The sequence below is a fragment of the Crocuta crocuta genome, unplaced genomic scaffold (genome assembly GCF_008692635.1).
Source record: "Crocuta crocuta isolate KB4526 unplaced genomic scaffold, BGI_CrCroc_1.0 scaffold273, whole genome shotgun sequence".
Taxonomy (NCBI): Eukaryota; Metazoa; Chordata; class Mammalia; order Carnivora; family Hyaenidae; genus Crocuta; species Crocuta crocuta.
In genome coordinates, this window is record NW_027529425.1 from 4,009,203 (window position 1) to 4,028,895 (window position 19,693).

Here is a 19,693-nt window from a genome sequence, read left to right on the forward strand (position 1 = left end):
TATATACTTTATATTAAATAAAAATCTAAAAATTCAATTAAATTTATTAAAAATATTTCAAATTTTATAAATGACATGAAATAAATATTAGATTTTACAGTATCCATCAAATTATGTATTACATATTTAAGTACATGTATGCTTACGTATATTTAAGTATACGTATACTTATATGTGGTAAGCATAGATTTAAACACATAGTCCTGCAAAAAATAAGTCTGAAAGTATGTGAAAGAGCCAAAGCCGCCTTCTACCTTCTCCCAGTACCAGCTGCAACCCCCATTCCGTTTGTTGTGGGTCCTTTCTATTTATTTATGCGCAAATCCATGTGGTTTGCAGACATGCTTTCTTCTAAAGAGACAAGGTCACATGGAATGTACAACTCTGCCGTGTGCTTTGCTCGCTTGGCACGTGCTGTGGGCGTGTTTCCGTGAGCGCCGTGTAGAGTGATACCTGCCTCATCAGGAGGTTGTGAAGGTGGCATCAGATGATCCATCAAGGCCCTCCCTGCCATGCCCGGCACAGGGCAAGTCCCGGGAGGCATCGCCCTCTTCAGGACTGAGCACCTGCGTTAGCGTACATGTGCGCCCTAGAGGACACGCGGCTGTTCAAAGGACGGAGGTGACTCTCCCTGTGGGAAGGCAGACCGATCCCCGCAGACGAGTGAATCTAACATGGAGTCTCAGCATGGTGGGGGTGGTGTGAGCCCATTTATTGAGAATGGTATGTTCCTGTGTGTAGTACATCCGTATGAAGCACATGTTGTGTGTTGCACGTGGAGAGGACATTTCTGGAAGGATACTATGAAGCACAGCTGACAGTGGTGGCCTGTAACACATGTAGAAGTGGACGGGGCAGGGGAGGGGATGGCTCGGCAAGTCCTCACGCAGTCTCTGCTCTTTAACCACCACCAACTCCAGTGGTAATAGTGCTCATCTCTGAAGGCTGGGACTACTACTTTTTTTTTTTAAGTTTCTTTATTTTGAGAGAGAGAGATTGAGAGTAAGCGCACTGGGGGGGAAGAGCAGAGAGAGAGGGAGACAGAATCCCAAGCAGGCTCCGTGCTGTCAGCACAGAGCCTGGCACGGGGCTCAATCCCATGAACCGTGAGATCGTGCCCTGAGCTGAAATCAAGAGTCAGATACTTTTAACCCACTAAGCCACCCATGCACCCTCACTACTTTGTTCTTTGTATTTTTTGTTTAGTTTCTCTAAAATGTTTCACCATGGACACGTATCACTTTAAAAAAATTCTGATAAAATATACATAAAATTTGTGATTTTAGCTGTCTTACCTATACTGTTGAGTGGCATTAAGCACATTCACGTTATTGTGGATGTGTTGCCACTGTCCGTCTCCAGAACTTTCTCATCTTCCCAAACTGAAGCTCTGTCCCCATTAAATACCAACTCCCTCCCTGTTCCACCTCCCCTAGCCCCTGGTCACCTCCGTTCTACTTTTCTGTCTCCATGCATTTGATGAACTCCAGGGACCTCATGTGAGTGGGATCCTACAGTGTTCGTCCTTCTGTGTCTGGCTTATGTTCCTCTGCGTCACGTCCTGCAAGTTCATCCACGTGGTAGCAGGGGTCAGAGTTTCCTTCCTTGTTAACTCCAAGTGACACTCCATTGCGTGCACTAACACGAACAATGATTCTTTTGTCCATTCATCTGCGGACGGACACGTGACTGCTTCCACATTGTGCCTGTTGTGAACCTGGCTGCACATGTATCTGTTCGAGTCCTTGCTTTCACTTCTCTTGGGTGCGCACCCAGCTGTGTTAATTTTTAGAAAAGATAAGCTACAGACTATTCTTTGAGATTTTGATAGAATTGAGTAACATTTGAGCATTAATCTGGGGGAATTGACAGCACACGTGGGGACATCCTTCCCGGGAATCTGGGACGGCTCGCCGTGTGCGTCTCTTTTCGTTTTGGGTGGGCGGGTGGTATGGTGGGGTGCTCCCAGCCCTGCGGGCTGCTCCTCTGACCTGTCCCCCACCCTTGTTCTTGCCGACAGCCCAACACCGAGGGCATTTGGGAGCTGATGACCGGAGGGGTCTTCTACTGCTTGGGCATGGTGTTCTTCAGGAGTGATGGGAGGATCCCCTTTGCCCACGCCATCTGGCATCTCTTTGTGGTGTTTGGTGCCGGCACCCACTACTACGCCATCTGGAGGTACCTCTATCTGCCCAGCACCCTGCAGACCAAGGTGTCCAAATGAGGTGGCCCAGACTGCACGGGGCAGAGCATCATGGCAAGAGGTTCTGTGAACGTTGGCCCAGAGCACAGCGCCCAGGCCCGTCTGCGTGTCCACAGGCAGAGCTTTCGACGGGCCTGAGGCTACTACTTCTGGTTGGTGACAGCCAGCACATCCTTGGGGTCCCAGGTGAGAAAGAAAGCAGTTAGCCATATTTACAGTGGAGAAATTAAAAAACTGTAACGTGTTCCTATTCTAGGCAAGCGTTTCCTAATACAGCCAACATTAACATCTTCAGAAAAGGGAGCAGATGCTGTCCTGGCAAACTGGGGGACCCTGGGCCAGTATGTGCTCCTTAAGGTCCTCAGACCTCAGTTAGGGAGTCAGTGGATTGTTGGTACCCCTCTGGCCAGGGCCTCCTCTGCTACCAAAGTCCTGGCTGGGGAATCGCGCCTGTTCAGGGATAGTCACCCAGCTTGTAGATCAGGGATGGTGAATCTCTGAGACCACAGCAGACATTACCAATCAACTGCAGCTTGGTGCGGTATCAGAATTCTTCTCCAGGTGGCGCTCGGGGCAGCTATTACCTAGCGACTCAGCACTCATGATGGCACCTCTTAGCTTTTCCTGCCTGGCGTGCCCTGCAGTGGGGTCGTGGCCAGACCAGTTACATGTCTCCCAGCAGTGGGGGAGTAGGCTTATCTCCTGCACTCCCTCTCCCTTGTCCTTTTGGGGAAGCCCCTGGAGTGGGCAGTCTGGGGGCAGTAAAGGGAGACTGAGGCAGACAGCCCGAGCAGCCCCTGACCGCGGGCTCCACTGTAGCTGGTTCTCGGTGCAGAGAACCTCAGGGTAGAGGTTCTCTTATGCTGAAAAATCCAGGGAAATTATCAGCTGGTCGTTGGCGGGGCAGGGGCGGGGGGTGGAGGGCAAGCAGATGCTGGGAACTGGCTGGCCCGCTCCAGGTTTAGGGCTTGTGATGCCGATGTTCAGTGATTCTTGCTTGTTGCCAATCCGCGGCCCCGAGAGTCGCCTCTGATGAGCCCCAGGGAGACAGCCTCGGCTCTGGGCCAAGGGATCTGGGCAGAGTGTCTCCAGGGCTGGTATCCTGCCACCTCGGCGGCCCCCAGCAGCCCAAGGACATGGCCTCCTGGGACCTATCTTCACCGCGTCCTCCAGGGGCTGGTCACGGTGTGCCTGGCCCGTGGACACTTACTGGGGAGAGGATGCAGGCCCAGCCCCTGAGCTGAATGGGAATCTCAGAATCTCCAGGTCAAACATCTGTCTCAAGGGAGACGGGCCTCAGTNTCTCCAGGTGGCGCTCGGGGCAGCTATTACCTAGCGACTCAGCACTCATGATGGCACCTCTTAGCTTTTCCTGCCTGGCGTGCCCTGCAGTGGGGTCGTGGCCAGACCAGTTACATGTCTCCCAGCAGTGGGGGAGTAGGCTTATCTCCTGCACTCCCTCTCCCTTGTCCTTTTGGGGAAGCCCCTGGAGTGGGCAGTCTGGGGGCAGTAAAGGGAGACTGAGGCAGACAGCCCGAGCAGCCCCTGACCGCGGGCTCCACTGTAGCTGGTTCTCGGTGCAGAGAACCTCAGGGTAGAGGTTCTCTTATGCTGAAAAAGCCAGGGAAATTATCAGCTGGTCGTTGGCGGGGCAGGGGTGGGGGGTGGAGGGCAAGCAGATGCTGGGAACTGGCTGGCCCGCTCCAGGTTTAGGGCTTGTGATGCCGATGTTCAGTGATTCTTGCTTGTTGCCAATCCGCGGCCCCGAGAGTCGCCTCTGATGAGCCCCAGGGAGACAGCCTCGGCTCTGGGCCAAGGGATCTGGGCAGAGTGTCTCCAGGGCTGGTATCCTGCCACCTCGGTGGCCCCCAGCAGCCCAAGGACATGGCCTCCTGGGACCTATCTTCACCGCGTCCTCCAGGGGCTGGTCACGGTGTGCCTGGCCCGTGGACACTTACTGGGGAGAGGATGCAGGCCCAGCCCCTGAGCTGGATGGGAATCTCAGAATCTCCAGGTCAAACATCTGTCTCAAGGGAGATGGGCCTCAGTCTGCGACTCCCAACCGGAGTTGGGTAGGCAAAGACAGGATGCTTATGTGTAGTTCGAGTACATTCCAGGGTATTTCAGGGTGCCAGTGTCTGGAGTCCCATGTGCCGAAGCCAGTTTTAAATCATCCAACACATTCCTTGGACAGGCGGGTTCTGAGCCGGCAGATGCCTTGGGGATAAGTTTTTCCTCTGGCGAGCGCGCACGTGTGTGTATGCGCTAGCATATCTGTGTCTACACTGGCACTCCCAGCCTCTGGAAGCTGCCTTCGTCTGGTCTGCTCCCATCGGTTGGGGTCAGGGTTGGAGGTTGGGGAGGAGGAGAAGGAGCTTTGCGGAAGAGGGCCCTTGGGGACGCCATTGTCCCTGACTGGGGGCAGGGACACTTTGACATGGTCTCCGCCTGGGCCTGAGGCAGGGGAAGGGGCTCATGTTAGCTTTGGGAAGCTGATCAGGAAACCTCCCAAAGCAAGGTCAGGAGCACCGCACCGTCCTGAGCTGACATTAAAGTCTTGTTGCTGAGGTGCTGACAGCAGCCAAAGCCCTGTTACAGGACCAGGGCTGGGTGCCTAGGACCTGGGACCCTAGTGGCTGTGTAGCTGAGCTCTTTATGCCGTACCTNGGCTGAGGCACTGGTTCACCCCTCCTCCATCCACCCATCTCGTTCCTACCCCTCGTTCAAAGCCCTGCTCAGGCGTCAGGATGTCAGGATCGAGGGACTTCTGGCCTTCCTCTGACTTCGGGGCTCCCGCCTGCTTCCCAGCACCCCTTGTGCCCACCTGTACCATGGCTTGGAAATCTTTAAGACAGGCACTGTGTCCTGCTGGACCTGACATCAAATCTGGCATCTTCTGTTTGTAAGGGCTTGGGCCAGTTCCTTAACCTCTCTGTGCCTCAGTGTCCTCAGCTGTAAGATGGGTATAGTAAGGCAGTACCTTGCAGGGCTGCTTGAAGATTCAGTAGGATCATGAATGTTAAACTCCCAGCCTGCATCCTAATTAGCTCCCCTAATTGTCCCCTGGGGGAAGCAACCTCTGATAATGAAGATGATACCCTTCTGGGAATGTTAGCAGCACTAGCCAGAGGAATGAATCACTAATGGTGGAATTTCTGACAGTGGACAAGCCGGTGAGGACACTGTTCTGTGGGGCCCTGACCGCATTCCTTCCCTTGCTCCACTCTGGGATGTTTTCTTGTGAACCCTTTCTCTTCCTCAGCATCCTTGTGAAAGTGAGTTTCTAGCATTCTATGTCACCCAAACCAGACCCTGGACCTCTTACAAAATGTGTCACAAACAGTGCAGGAGAGGAAAAAACGTTGCTGAGGCCATTCCCTCCTGTAGGTAAGCAGTCTAGTCTGTGCTTTGGACATGTGGGGTGCAGAGAGGGACACAGGGGACTCGGATGCCAGCTCCCTCTCCCTGTCACCTTTGAGGCTGTCATATGCCAGGACGACCCAGCAAAGTGGCTGTCATGCCCCAAAGAGCCAGGGGGCAGTCGGCAGGCCTTTTTGACACTCTGGGTGCTTCAGCCGTTCCTGAGTTAGGCAGGCACTGCTGGGGTGGGGGTGGGGAGCCGGTGAGAAGTGAGGGATGAACACGGTTCAGGACGCTCCCACTGCTCGGCCGGGCTGGGGGACAGGCCTGGAGGTGACAGCCTGCTGTCAGAGTCCACTGGCGGCCATCCGGGCAAGCCAGAGCGGGTGTGCTCGCTAGTGGAGGTCTGCCTTCCAGCCGGCGGGATTTCCTGGACGAGTCCTGGGCGGAGCTGGCCGAGGTTGGTCCCCGGGGCCAGTGGGTCTAGACTGACGGTCTGAAGCCGCGCGGGTGTGGGTGGGGGCCCCGCACAGCGGGGCGATGCGGAGGGCTTACCGAGAACGGTGCATTCCTGGGGTTTCTGTGGCTTTCCGCGCACCAAGCTCTTTTTTCCACATTCATCTGCGGGAGCTCAAGTGCTCTGAACGTTTTCCCACCGCTCTGCCCAGGCTCTGGCCCGTGGGGGAAGCAGGGGCGGGGGACAGCCCTGGGGTTACAAGGGGCAGTGTGAGCTCAGAGATCTGGGAAGTGAATCTAGTGACTTCGTTAGAAAGGCATTGCGTACTATGCCACCTGCTGCTGCAAGATGGCTCTGGGAACCGCATCGTGGGGTCCTGACAGCTGTGTTGGGTCCTGGCAGCCAGTCCCACATGAGTACGTGGCAGGTCCGCTCACAGGTGTGGGGCACAGTGGGTGTGAGGGAAGGAGCAGGACACTGGGTGGGAGACACTTACCCAGATGACACTCCTGGAGTCGGTGTCTGTGCTCGTGGCTTCATAGATGCCCTGTCCATTGACTGACAGTCCCTTCTGCGGGATGAAGCTTGATCTTACAGAGCAGGAAGGCAAAGAAAGCACAGAGAGGTTTGGCGACTTCCCCAAGGGGACCCAGTGTAACCAGCAGAGCAAAGCTTTGAAACCAGGACTGTCTAACCTCCGAGTGTCGGGGCCCTTGGCCAGCTCTCCTATTTCCAAGGAAATGCACTTTTTTTAAAAAAAATGTTTACTTATTTTTGAGAGAGAGAGAGAGGGAGACCGCATGTGTGGGGAAGGGGGCAGAGAGAAAGGGAGACACAGAATCCAAAGCAGCTCCAGGCTCTGAGCTGTGAGCACAGAGCCCAACGCGGAGCTTGAACTCAGACCTGAGCCGAAGTCGGATGCTCAAATGACTGAGCCACCCCCCCAGGCACCCGTGGGCTGAGCATTTTTAATGACAGAAAGCAAAACAAAGCACTAGTGTGTCACACTTGCCAATTTACCTGTTGTAAATGCCCCAGGGCCAGTTTCAAGCCACCACAGGGGCATTGCCAAAGATGCCTTGGGAAGGGGTGTGCCTCTTTGGCCCTCGCAAGCCCCCGGATGCCAAGTTGTGAGAACAAACCAGCTCTGAAGGGACGCCGCGCGGGGTCAGGCCTGGCACTGAGATGCTCGGAAGCCCCACCTCGGGAGTCAGACCCGATCCAGGCCCAGCCCTACACAGGCCAGTATGCAAGGCCTTCAGCCGCGTGCCTCCTCTCGTCTGCGGAGTGGAGAGGGCGGTCAGTGCGCAGAACTGTTTTCTCGTGTTTCCTGGAGGCCAAAGCCCATGTCTTTGCTAGAGGAAGTCAGAGCAGTGCTAGGGCTTGGCTGGGGCACCTCCCCAGGGCTTTGCTGAACCACAGATCCACCCCCCGCCCCGGGGACTGCTGAGCCAATAGGTCAGGATGGCACTCGAGTCTGAGCTCTTCTGGGTGGTCTGGATGCCGGTTCTGGAAGGTCTTGCTCTGGAGCCCATCCACTCTGAGGCCATGACCTGCACATTAGTGATGGGGTCACAGAGTCAGTCTCCAGAGGACAGACGTGTATCCGGTGTGGGGGTAGGGGGGCTTTATGATCTTTTTCACTTATTTTCCCAGATTCACAGCATCGATGGCCCCCAGTAGCCTGTGTTTATACATAGGCCATTCCTGAGATTGGGCTCTGTCACTAACTTTTCATAAGCTCTGTCCCAAGCCCTGTGGTTTATGTTGTCTTTACAAGCAATCTACAAGGTAGGTACAAGGTAGGATCCCATTTTACTGATTAGGAGACTAAGGCTCAGAGAGGTTAAGTAACTTGTCCAAGGGCACACAGCCCTGGGCTCTCCCCAGTTCCACTGTTTGCTCCCTAAAACACTGGCAACTCCAGGTTTGGTTGGGCTCCCAGCCTGGGGACAGGAGCACTTGAAATGCTAGTAGCCTCCGTGTTTCTGTTTCAGCCAGTTCATGTGCTCTGAACGGTTATTTCAACAGTGTGAGACCTCACTCAGTAGCCCCGTATTCAGGCCAGTGTCAGAGACATGGGCAGAAACTCCCACCCAGGCTTTCAAAGGATGCTCATTTGGTGGAACATGTAGCTGCATGGCTCCTAGCGGCCGGGTGGCTGGGGGGCCATGCTGTGTCCAGCCCTAGACACACTCTGAGGACACTGTGGCCCGATGCTGGTGCTCACCACAGCGGCTGGTTCCCTGCAAGGGCTCCGAGCCACAGGGCCCGACAGGATGCCTGCCGGTGCACAGGTGGCTGGCGGGAACCTACGGATCCCGGACCCACCAGCCTTTCTGGTTGCCTCACTTGAGGTGTGACGATTAAGGCTGGGAGCCTGAGCAATGCTGACCTTGAACTTGAGCCAGAAAGGGACAGCTCGGTTTTTGTCCCCAGAGAGTAAGGAAGAGAGCAGAGGAGTGACATGCTCAGGGCACAGAGCTGGGTAGAGCTAGGGCCAGTGCCTTTCCCTCCCACACCTCATTTCTTTTCTTCCTGGGTCCCCTGGCCTCTGCTCTGGGTAGAATGGCTACTTTGAGCCATCCAGTGACAGGATGTGCAGCCTGCTGCCTCTTGCACAGACTGGTGGCTCAGGCGGCATGTCCTCCTGGTCCGGCAGGGAGGAGACACCAGCCCTCCCGTGTGGCCTTGCTTTCGGTGTGTGGTTGTGGAGCTTCCTGCTTGCTGTGTGACTCTGGGCAGATTACTTGCCCTCTCTGGGCTTTCATCTGGTCTGCTGTAAAAAGAGCTGGTTGGTCTTACTCAGCCGATTGTAAGCTGCTGGTCCATTTCCAAACTGCACGTCAAGGATGAGCACAGAGCCCACACTGGTGCGCTGGCCGGCTTGACTCCACATGGCAGACCCTTCCCCAGATGGAGGAGAGGTGCCCTGGGCAGAGGGCTGTGGACCCAGCCCCTTCTGGGAGCACCCTGAGACCCTCCTCCACGCCCAGACACCTGAGAGATAATGACGCAGGGAAAATGAAGGGAACCCCAGGGGACTGAGAAACACCAAGCATCACGTAGAGGAGTGCTGTGCAGCCTGGAAGCTGGTAGGCACGGGCGGCTGTGTACACTTAAGTCCACTAAAATTAAATAAAAATAGAAATTCAGGGCCTCAGTGGTGCTAGCTGCATTTTAAGTGCTCAATAGACACATCTGGCCAGTTGCTCCCTTTTTGGACAGCACAGAGAAAGACAATCTCCATCATCCCGGAAGTTTCCATTGGATAACGGCTAGTACATCAGCAGTTCTCGAACTTTTCTGCCTTGGAACCCCTTTGTACCCTTAGAAATTGTTGAGGACACCAAAGAACTTTTGTTTCTGGGCTCTATCTAATATTGTCATTCATCACCCTAGAAGGTAAAACGGATAGTGTTTGAAAATAAGCTATTCATCAGGTAAAGAAAAACTCATTACACATTAACCTAAGTAACATATTTTTCTATTCAAAATAACTATATTTTTCCAAACAAAAAGAGGTTCAGGAGGAGGCGTGGCATTGTCTTACGTGCTTGCAAATTTCTTGAATGCCTGGCTTAAGAGAAGACAGCTAGATTTTCCTGCCTGCTTTTGCACCAGTTCATGACCGTGGCCTGTGCTGTCACGGCTTTGCCTGAAGGCGGGAGAGCGAAAGACAAGTAATGTCGTAGCGGTATGGAAACAGCTTGGCCTCAGGCCTTGGGAGACATCGCGGGAGAACCGCTGATACAGACTCTCCCCTTTGTTGTGCAGACCAACACTCTCCTGGTTTTAGCCCCTTTTTGCTGAACCCTGAGATGCGGGTTGGACAGGGAGCCAGAGGGGGTGTGAGCAACGGGCGGGCACACCTGGTTGAGGGCAGGAGCTGTGTTTCCCCTGAGCATGTCCAGTGCCCAGCACAGGGCACGGCACTCAGCAGGTGCTCGGTGCACATTTGTGGGGTGAGCGGGGCGTGTGTGTGTGTGTGCGTGCACGCGCGCATTTGAGCTCGGTCTGTACCTCCTCTGCTTCCGAGGCTGGGAAGGTGTGGCTCCGGACCTTCGTGTACGTGTGGCCCTTGGCACCTAGGCTGCAGACCTGAGCTTAGTATTTTTGGAGAGCTAGCTTACCAGCTTGCCCCTGTGTGCTGCGTGGGTACACCTTTGTCCATTCCATCCCCCTCTTTATCAGTGTAACACACTGATAACTGTAACACAATAGACACAGTACTTTGTGTTCTTGTATAGTTCTTGTATATTTCTCCCCGCAGCACCTGGCAAGAGAGAAATACTGTTTCTTTATTACATGGGGAGCCTGAGGCTGTTCGGAGAGGATGTGACTTGCCCAAGGTCATCCGAGGGTGCAGGGCAAGGCTGGAACCCATGTCATGGCCCTTGGGTGTCACACCCTCCTCCTTCCACTGTCTTGCTCCCTGAGAACTGAGCTCTGGGGCAGCGGATGAACGTATCTCCTTGACGTCCTTCTGGGGCCTCGTTCTGTTTTTAGCAACGCCATCCCTTGGCTGCTCAATTCCTGAGCTTAGTAAGTCCTACCTGAGCCTCGAGGGGTCTCCTGCATTCTCTGCTCCTGCCTTTGGGACCTAGAAAGGGCTGGGACTCTGTGCAGGGGGCAAGGACGCTGGAGCCCAAAGCCTCCCATAGGGCCTGGCAGTCCTTCGCCCTGAATTGTAGGGCTGCCCTTCGTTACTGGGGTCTGGTGGGCGGTGGGGCACAGCCCTGACTGGTTACCCCAGGTCTACGTAGAGTCCCATAGTACCTCACCTTGTGGGTGTCCTGACAACCTTCTCTTGGCAAAGCTGCCTTGTGATGGTTCTCAGACTGACCTGCGCCCTCTTGTGGCGGTAGCACGGGAGATGCGGCATTCCTGCCGCGGCCATATCAGGAGGGTCACCTGGGTGGCCTGGATCTGCCTGTGCCATCATGGGGGATCCGGTTGCGTGGGTCAGCTGTCCTCCTCCGTTAATTCCTAGATGTCTGTGTACCAAACCTTTCTGATTAATACCCGTCAGGAGGAATGCATTTTACCCTGGGATTCGTGTTGACAACAGCCGTTGTCGAAACTGCCCCCACCTGTGTGGTGCACCAGGGGGCTCTACCTGCCCTGTCCTTCCTACCCCTTGTCGTTTATTCAAGTTGCTGGCTGCAACCCACAAAATGACTTTTATGCCTCATGAGTGGGGCTGAACTATCAGCTCCGGAAATTGTTCTAGGTGGCACTGTCCTGGAAAGCCATGGGCATTGGTACTGGGTGCTTAGTACCTGCTTTGGTATGCTTGGTGGGGATCAGCGTGGTGCCTCAGGAACTTGGGTGCCCAAGGCCAGGTGGGGACAGTTAAGGAGAAGGAGATTCCTGGATCTGGCTGCTCAGAACCCTGACTCCGTCGAGAGGAATGCAAGACCAGAGTTTTGGGTCTCTTACCCTGGTGATGGCCACATGTTCTGGGGGGACCTGGGGCCGGATGGGTCCTAGGGATCTCCGGCCGGCAGCACGCCTGAGTGTGCGTCCGCCTTAGGTCAGGCAGGGCTGGGAAGGGAGACTGTGAATCCGCTTGAAAAAATGAGCAGACCCAATTTTGCAAGAGCTGTGTTGCTTCCACAAGCAATTTCAAATTTCAGGCCCTGACCCCCAGGGAANATTTCGCTAGGAATCTGTCCACTTCTGTGCAGGAACGGCTCCTGCTTATTCAGGCCTTTCTTGGGGGTTTTGGGGGGAAGTAGGGGCTCTGACGGTCTCTTACACTTGTTTTTCTACACCTGTCGTGTCTACAGCGTCGGGGACTGTCATCTGTGGTGTGACTTTTTAAAAATGTCCTGCTGGTATTGGACCCTCTCTGTGTTTGTGAAATTGCTATTTTGTATTAACACATTTGATAAACATTTTTAGGATGAAGGATAATCCTGTCTGTGAATGTTATTGTTCCCAGTGGAGTAGAAGGAATTTTGAAAAATAAAAATTCAAGATGCTTCACTCTTGCCCCGTTGTCTTCTTACAAATAACATCTGTCCATTCTTTTTATAAAAGCAGTCTCTGTTCACTGTAGAAAACTTGGAATATTTAGAAAAGCATAAATTAAAAACCTTGCATTTGCTGTCTATTGCTACAAATCAGCTTATCCTAAAATATCATGGCTTAAAACAATCACGATCATCAGCATCTCGCATGGCTCCCCCCAGGAAGGACAGTCTTTCCATGGTCGGTAAGGTCCCACGTGTGAAAACATCAAAAGCAAAGACATCTTTTGTTTTTTATATTTTTAATTTATATTTTTAAATTTTTATTTATTTTTATTTTAATTTTTAAAGTATGTTTATTTTTGAGAGAGAGAGAGAGAGACAGAGTGCAAGCAGAGGAGGGGCAAAGAGAGAGGGAGACACAGAATCTGAAGCGGGCTTCAGGCTCTGAGCTGTCAGCACAGAGCCTGACATGGGTCTCGAACCCCTAACACTGAGATCATGACCTGAATCGAAGTCAGATGCTTAACTGACTGAGCCACCCAGGCGACCCTATTTTTTTTAGTAAAATAATTTTTTAAAAAATTTATTTCTAGGAGAGAGAGAGAGAGACAGCATGAGCAGGGGAGGGTCAGAGAGAGAGGGAGTCACAGACTCTGAAACAGGCTCCAGGCTCTGAGCCGGCAGTCAGCACAAAGCCTGATGCGGGGCTCGAACCCATGAACCACGAGATCATGACCTAAGCGAAAGTCGGACGCTTAACCAACTAAGCCACCCAGGTGCCCCTAAAATAATTTTTTTAATGTGTATTTTTGAGAGTGAGAGACAGAATGTGAGCAGGGGAGGGGCAGAGAGAGAGGGAGACAGAATCTGAAGCAGGCTCCAGGTTTTGAGGTGTCAGCAAAAAGCCTGATGAGGGGCTTGAAACCATGGACCATGAGATCGTGACCTGAGCTGAAGCCGGACACTTACCTGACTAAGCCTCTCAGGTGCCCCTTCAATGTTTATTTCTGAGAGAGAGAGAGAGATAGAGATAGAGAGACAAAGTGTGAGTGGGAGACAAGCAGAGAGAGAGAGGGAGACACAGAATCTGAAGCAGGCTCTGGCCTTCGAGATGTCAGCACAGAGTCCGACATGGGGCTCAACCTCACGAATCGCAAGATCGTGACCTGAGGTGAAGTTGGATGCTTAACCAACTAAGCCACCCAGGCGCCCCAGTAAAGACATTTTAATACATACCCATGAATGCCTTCCCATTTGTCTGGGTTTCCCTTTGCAATATGGCAACTGGGTCCCAAGAGAAAGAAAGAGCCAGGCAGGAGACATGATGTCGTTTACGACCTAGCCTTGGATGTCACGTATCTTCACTTCTGCCTGCCATGTTCTCCTGTTGGACACAGCTAAAAAAAAAAAAGAAAAAAAAAAGAAAAAAAAAACTCTCCCAAGATCAAGGGGAGTGTGATTTCTCGTGACTGCATGTGGTCATGTATGTGATTGTATGTTGTGATCACATCCCATGGTCATATTTTTGGCTGATGAAATTGGTTCTAACTCCTATTTGGATTGAAAAACAACTTTTCAACATGTTCCCCAGTCCCGAGGGTGGAACTAGAATTTCCAGAGACTTCACTACCTGAATAGTTGATTGACTAACTACTGGGGTAGATTATTTCTTATGTCCCTCCCAGACTAAAATCTTTAACAGTCAGGTGAACGTGGTTCAAGTTCTGTAGAATGAACACGCAAGGGTAAAGTGATTTGACATCACTTATTTTTATTTTTTTTTAATGTTTTATTTATTTCTAGGAGAGAGAGAGAGAGAGACAGCGTGAGCAGGGGAGGGTCAGAGAGAGAGGGAGTCACAGACTGAAACAGGCTCCAGGCTCTGAGCTGGCAGCACAGAGCCCGACGCGGGGCCCGAACCCACGAACCGTGAGATCATGACCTAAGCGGAAGTCGGACGCTTAACCGACTAAGCCACCCAGGCGCCCCCTGACATCACTTATTTTAATGGCACTGAACTCTTTGAGCTGAATTCCCTGGCTCTGGTTTCATTTCCCAGGTATATGCCTCGAATCACTGCTTTCCAATTACATATCTTACCTGAGCTACAGATCCAAATACCTACTAGATATCTACATCAGAAAAGACATACCAACTTTAAATTGAATGATTTCAAATACCATTAGTCCTGGTGCCCTGTGCATTCCCAGGGCAAGAGGTAGACCTACATTGTTGCCTGGAAGTTGCTCAGCGAATGACATGGCAGGAAAAATGACAATCGCTGAGTTTGTGCTCATGAGTGTATGAGGAATGGCCAAACCCAGAGCAATGCTATTTCTGGGTTGTGGCAATGAGTTCATAAGATGGGTTCCCAGGATTAAGTGTGGCCAACCCATTCTAGTGATGCGGCCAGAAAGAAAGGCCGCGATCTAAGGCTCTTCGTGTGCCTGCTGCCACCTGTCCTTCTTCTCTTCTGGTTCCCTTGAGAGCCCAGGCTTTCTGCCTCTAGACCCGTCACCCCTGGGAACCTGCACTTTGACGTTAACCAGATGTTTTTTCTTTGGTCTCCTTTGAGCCTTTCACTGATTGAGTCCTGGGACTCTGGCGCCCTCTGGTGGCCAAGGAGGGGGGCAGCTCAACACTCCATTTTATTCCACGGATTTCCAAAGGCGTTCAACGCTGCAGTTCAAAGGCTTGTTTTGCTCACCTGTCCATGGGCCCTGAGCAGTAGGGATACCAAGATGAATAAAACTCAGTTATTCTTGTCCTTGATAAGCTTCCAGTTGAGGGGATAAGAAGGAGATGGGTGGAAATCTGTGCATTCCTTTGTTTACTCTGAACCAATATTTATTAAGCACCTAGTAGGCGCTGAGTATAGCAGTAAAGAAGGCAGATGAGGTGCCTGCCTTTACAGAACACAGACGCCAGTGGGCGTTAAGTACATTTCGATAGTGATACACACCTATGGATGAAATGAAACAGATAATGAGATAGAGACTGACTACAGGGGTGACTGTCAGAGAATGGTCTGGAGGCAGTAGTGGAGCTGGGTTTTAATGAGGAAGGTGCTGCATGCAGACACAAAAGGAGGAGCATTTTAGGAAGAGGAGGCAGCAAGGGGAAAGGAGGGAATGAGCTTACTGCATTTGAAAGCAGAAGCCTGGTGTGCCTGGAGCCCTGTGATAGAGAGGGAGCATTGGGGCAATCAGCAGGGCCAGCTGGGATAGGGGTTGGACGCTGCCTTATTCTCAGTGCCAAGGGGAGTCACGGAGGAGCATGGGCTGAGGAGTAACATCTCATTTGCATTTTTTTAAAAAATATTTTTATTTATTTCTAGGAGAGAGAGAGACAGCATGAGCAGGGGAGGGTCAGAGAGAGAGGGAGTCACAGACTCTAAACAGGCTCCAGGCTCTGAGCTGGCAGTCAGCACAGAGCCCGACGCGGGGCTTGAACCCACGAACCACGAGATCGTGACCTAAGTGAAAGTCGGACGCTTAACCGACTAAGCCACTCAGGCGCCCCACATCTCATTTGCATTTAAGGAACATAGTTTGATATGATGTGAACCCATGGGAGCACAGGGGAGGAGTATAGATCCAACTCTGGCAGTCACGGAGGGCTTCCTGGATAAGGCGTATTAGTTACCCATTTCTGCATAACAAACTGTCCCCAAACTCAGTGGCTTAAATTAATAAGAAGCCTTTATCATTGCACAGTTTCTGAGGGCTGCGAGTTGGGGTGCAGCTCTGCTGGGCGGTTCTGGCTCAGGGTCCCTCATAAGGTGCAGTCAGCATATTGGTCAGGGCTGCATTCATCTGAAGGTGCGAGGCTGGAGGGCTCGCGTCCAAGATGGTGCACTCACGTGGATGGCAGGTTGGTGCTGGCTGTTGGTTTCTCACCACGTGGATCTCTCCAGGGCTGTTTGAGTGCTCTCTCAACAACACGGACAGCTTTCCCCAGAGTGAGGGATCCCAGAGGGAGCAAAGAGGCCACACCTTTTATGATTTAGTTCCAGAATCATACTGTCATTTTGGCAACTCCTGTTGATTACATAGGTCAGCCCTATTCAGCCCGGGACGGGTGTGAAAACTGGAGGGTGTGAATCGTTGGGGATCTCCTTGGAGGTTGGCTGTCTGATCTGAGTCCTATAGGAGGAGTGTGAGTCAGCCAGGGGATGGGGCTGAACTGTGTCCCCTTAAAATTCTTAGGTTGAAGCCCTGATCCCCTATGCCTCAGAATGCAACTGTATTTGGAGTTAGGGCCCTTAAGAGGTGATTAAGGTAAAACGAGGTCATCGGGGTGGGCCCTAATCCAGTGTGACTGGTGTCCGTGGAAGAGAGGATTAGGACACAGAGGCACACACATAGACGGATGTCCGTGTGAGGACACAGGAGAAGACAGCCATCTGCAGGACAAAGACAGAGGCCTCAGGAGAAGCCAAACCTGTGGACACCTTGATCTTGGCCCTCTAGCCTCCAGAACTGTGAGCAAATAAATATTTGCAGTTGAAGCCGCCCAGTTTGTGGTATTTTGTTATGGCGGCCCCAGCAACCTAACAGAGTTGAGGGAAGGTGTTGCAAGACTAGAGGTATGAAACAGTGTAGGGATGCCAAGTAGTTGGCACTGCTAGATCCTGAAGGGCAGGGGCCCGCAAACTCTTTCTGTACAGAACCAGAGAGCAATATTTATTCTTGGTTATTCCGGGCCATCAAGTCTCTGTTGCAAGAAAACAGTTATAGACAATACATAAACAAATGGGTGTAGCTCTGTTCCAATAAAACTTTATTTATAAAAATAGCAGCCCAGGGGCGCCTGGGTGGCTCAGTCGGTTAAATGTCTGACTTCGGCTCAGGTCATGATCTCACAGTTCGTGGGTTCGAGCCCCGCATCAGGCTCTGTGCTGACAGCTCAGAGCCTGGAGCCTCTTTCAGATTCTGTATCTCTCCCTCTCTCTCTGACCCTCCCCTGCTCACGCTGTCTCTCTCTCAGAAATAAATAAAATATTAGAAAAAAAAAAAAAAGCAGCCCAGATGCCATAGTTTGGCAACCCCTGCTGAAGAGGGGTGCAGGGAGGAGTGGGAGACGGGCCTGGGTCCTGGTCAGAAGTACCTTAGAAGGAAAACACAGCCCTGACCCCAGGCTTTCCTTCCAGCCCTGATATTTGCATCTTGAGGGTCAAGACTGGGGGTGTGTATATGTATATGGTGAGTCCTATAAAGGTTCCTATGCGTTTGGGGGAGTCTTGTAAAGGGTATTATTCAATCACACAGTCCCAGGCTCAGTTCTTGGCTCCACCTCTGTCTGGCCTCTCTGAACCTTTATTTCCTCATCTGCAAAGTGGGAGCAACATCTGCTTCACAAGAGTCGATGTGAGCTCTGAGATGGCCTTGCTAGAGCCCCTCGTGTAGGGTCTGATATGGTAGGTGGTCCATAAATGTCCCGTTTCTAAGCGCCACTTTCCTCTTGCATATATGGAGCCATTACTACAAGACTTTATACCCCAATAGCAAGACGGCAACAAAAGGTTTCACCCCCAGGGGTAGAATTCTGCATCTACATCCAAGACCATGTGAATTCCCCATGCGGACAAAAGACAGGAGTCTTTCCCCAAGTGAAACCCCAGCCAGAGGGCTGGTGCCACAGCGAGTTTTAAGGACATGAGCTTCTGTTAAAGCACCTTACCCAACGACGTTGTTGGGCCAGAGCCCTGGAGCCGACCTGGCCCCATTTTACATCGTTTTAAGCAGAAGTGCTGTGATTTGCTTTGTCATTTAAAACTCTGGCTGCTGAGTGGAGACAGATTGTAGGGGGGAAAGAACCTGCCATTCTTGGCCCCTCTCAGTGTCTTAAATGTTCATATTTTGGGGCCACTCCCCTTTTGGTAAGCGTTTGCCCTACCCTTTTCCCTCCTTTTCTTGGCCTAGTCCATTGGGGGACTAGAAAGTGGGGACAAAACAGCCCACCGGTCTCCCAGAGTGACTCCTGAGTTTAGTGTGGCCCCGCCCCTCCTGCAGAGGCCCCACCTCTTGAGCCGGAGACGGGTGGGTTGCTTAGTCTTGTCTCTCCCCAGCCAGCCCCGCCCTCCCCTGGAGACCCCGCCCCTATCGCCGAGGCCACGCCCACACCTATTAATTGGCCGGCAGGTGGCGCGGGCGCCCAGCCCAACATTTCACCAGCTCCGCCCCTCCCTTGAGGCCCCGCCTTCTCGGGGGTCTCGTCCTCATCCATTGGGTGGCCGGCGGGAGGAGATACCGCCNCCCGGGAATCTGGCCCCCCCGCTGCCGGGGACCCCTGGGCCTCAGCCTCCCTGGTGGTCCCTTAGAGGGGGGGTCTGGCATTGCAGGCGCCGCGGGGGAGCAGGGCTGGGGGTGGTCCGCTCCCTCCCTCCAGGGTCGGGTGACATTCGCTCCCTCCCACCCCCGCCCACAGCCCGTCCCGGTTTTCCCGTTCACGCAGCAGCGCGTTCCCCACTCGTGTGCCAGCCGAAAGCATTGTCTCCCAGCTATTTCTGTACCACCTCCAGCCAGCCCCTCGACAAATACTGCATCTAAGAAAACAGATGCTGAGCTGGAGCTCCTGGGGGCCCCGTGGAGGAAACCGGCTTGTTTCCCATCCAGGAGCTGGTCGGTGGGACCGCCTGGGGAGCTGCAGACGCGACAGCTCGGCGCACCCCCCGCCCCTCAAGTGTTTGGTTAATCTGAATTGCCCAAAAGAATTTTGTAAGTCGCTAGTGATTACAGGTGTCTCCAGTTAGCACTGGGCCACCTCTTGTGCATTCCAGAGAGGAGCCAGTTCTTAATCCCACTGGTGCAAAAAGTCCCCTCTAAAGCGTGCAGCAGGTCAGAATCACATCTGATCAAATTCTTTCTGTGTGTGAAAGCTTTGCTTGGGCGGGAGCTGTCACCGTACGATTTATGGACAGTGGGGATAAAGCGGAGCCTAACAGTCTGCCCTCTTCCTTCCCTGTCCTGGTGGAAATTCTAATGGGTTCCACATTGTGTTGTTGTACCGGCTCAGCGCCTCCACCCATTTCGTCAGCCCGGCACTGACCTCGCTCGCCTCACGCCTCACTCGCTGTTGTGACTTGCGCTTGTTTTCATCAGAAACCGGATTCTTCCTTGAGAACAAGAGAAAAACATTCTGTAAGAGAAGCAACAGCAGGTGTCCTACACACTTGGGCCCGCGTTTCCCCAAATATTTGTGTGAGAGAGAAAGAGTAGAGACCTGGGCAGAAAAGGGAAAGGCGGGTCATGCCTCCAAAACCCGGATTGGGTTACCCAGGGTGCACCTGGCTCCGTGGGGTGTGCCTGCACTCTTCGCCCTTTCTAGAAGCGGGCCAGCCCAGTGTGACCAATAGGCTGTCGTCTGCGTTCTGTCTGTGAAGGACCCCGGCGAGGGAACATGTGGTTGCCAGCCATGGCTGCTCTGTGAAGATGGCCACAGAGGGAGTGGCCACAGGAGAAAACGGCTTCCTTGATGAGATAGATCACGCAGATCAGGGTCCTCCTTGGGGCTTAGGGAGGATCTCCCGAAGCAAATGGATCACCCCCTCTCTTGCAATTTCTCTCGTCTTGATGTGATTTTGCTAACTTTGCTTTGGGAATTCTGCTGAAGAGAAGGGAGAGGAGCCGACTTCCGAGGCCCTGGGAAGGGACCTAGCCATTGTGTAAGTTTCTATTTTTTTTTTAAAGTTTA

At 52.7% G+C, this 19,693-nt stretch overlaps 2 protein-coding genes across 2 annotated transcripts in view; both read left to right on the forward strand.

Moving 5' to 3' along the window:
- The window catches only part of MMD2 (monocyte to macrophage differentiation associated 2), a 30,970-nt gene extending 28,377 nt beyond the window's left edge, over positions 1 to 2,593 (forward strand). Inside the window, exon 8 of the mRNA XM_077758764.1 lies at positions 2,021 to 2,593. Coding sequence (XP_077614890.1) covers positions 2,021 to 2,224 — 204 coding nt within the window. The 3' untranslated portion in view covers positions 2,225 to 2,593. The remainder of the gene's footprint in view (positions 1 to 2,020) is intronic.
- The window catches only part of RADIL (Rap associating with DIL domain), an 81,424-nt gene that overhangs the window by 2,033 nt on the left and 59,698 nt on the right, over positions 1 to 19,693 (forward strand). The window lies entirely within an intron of this gene.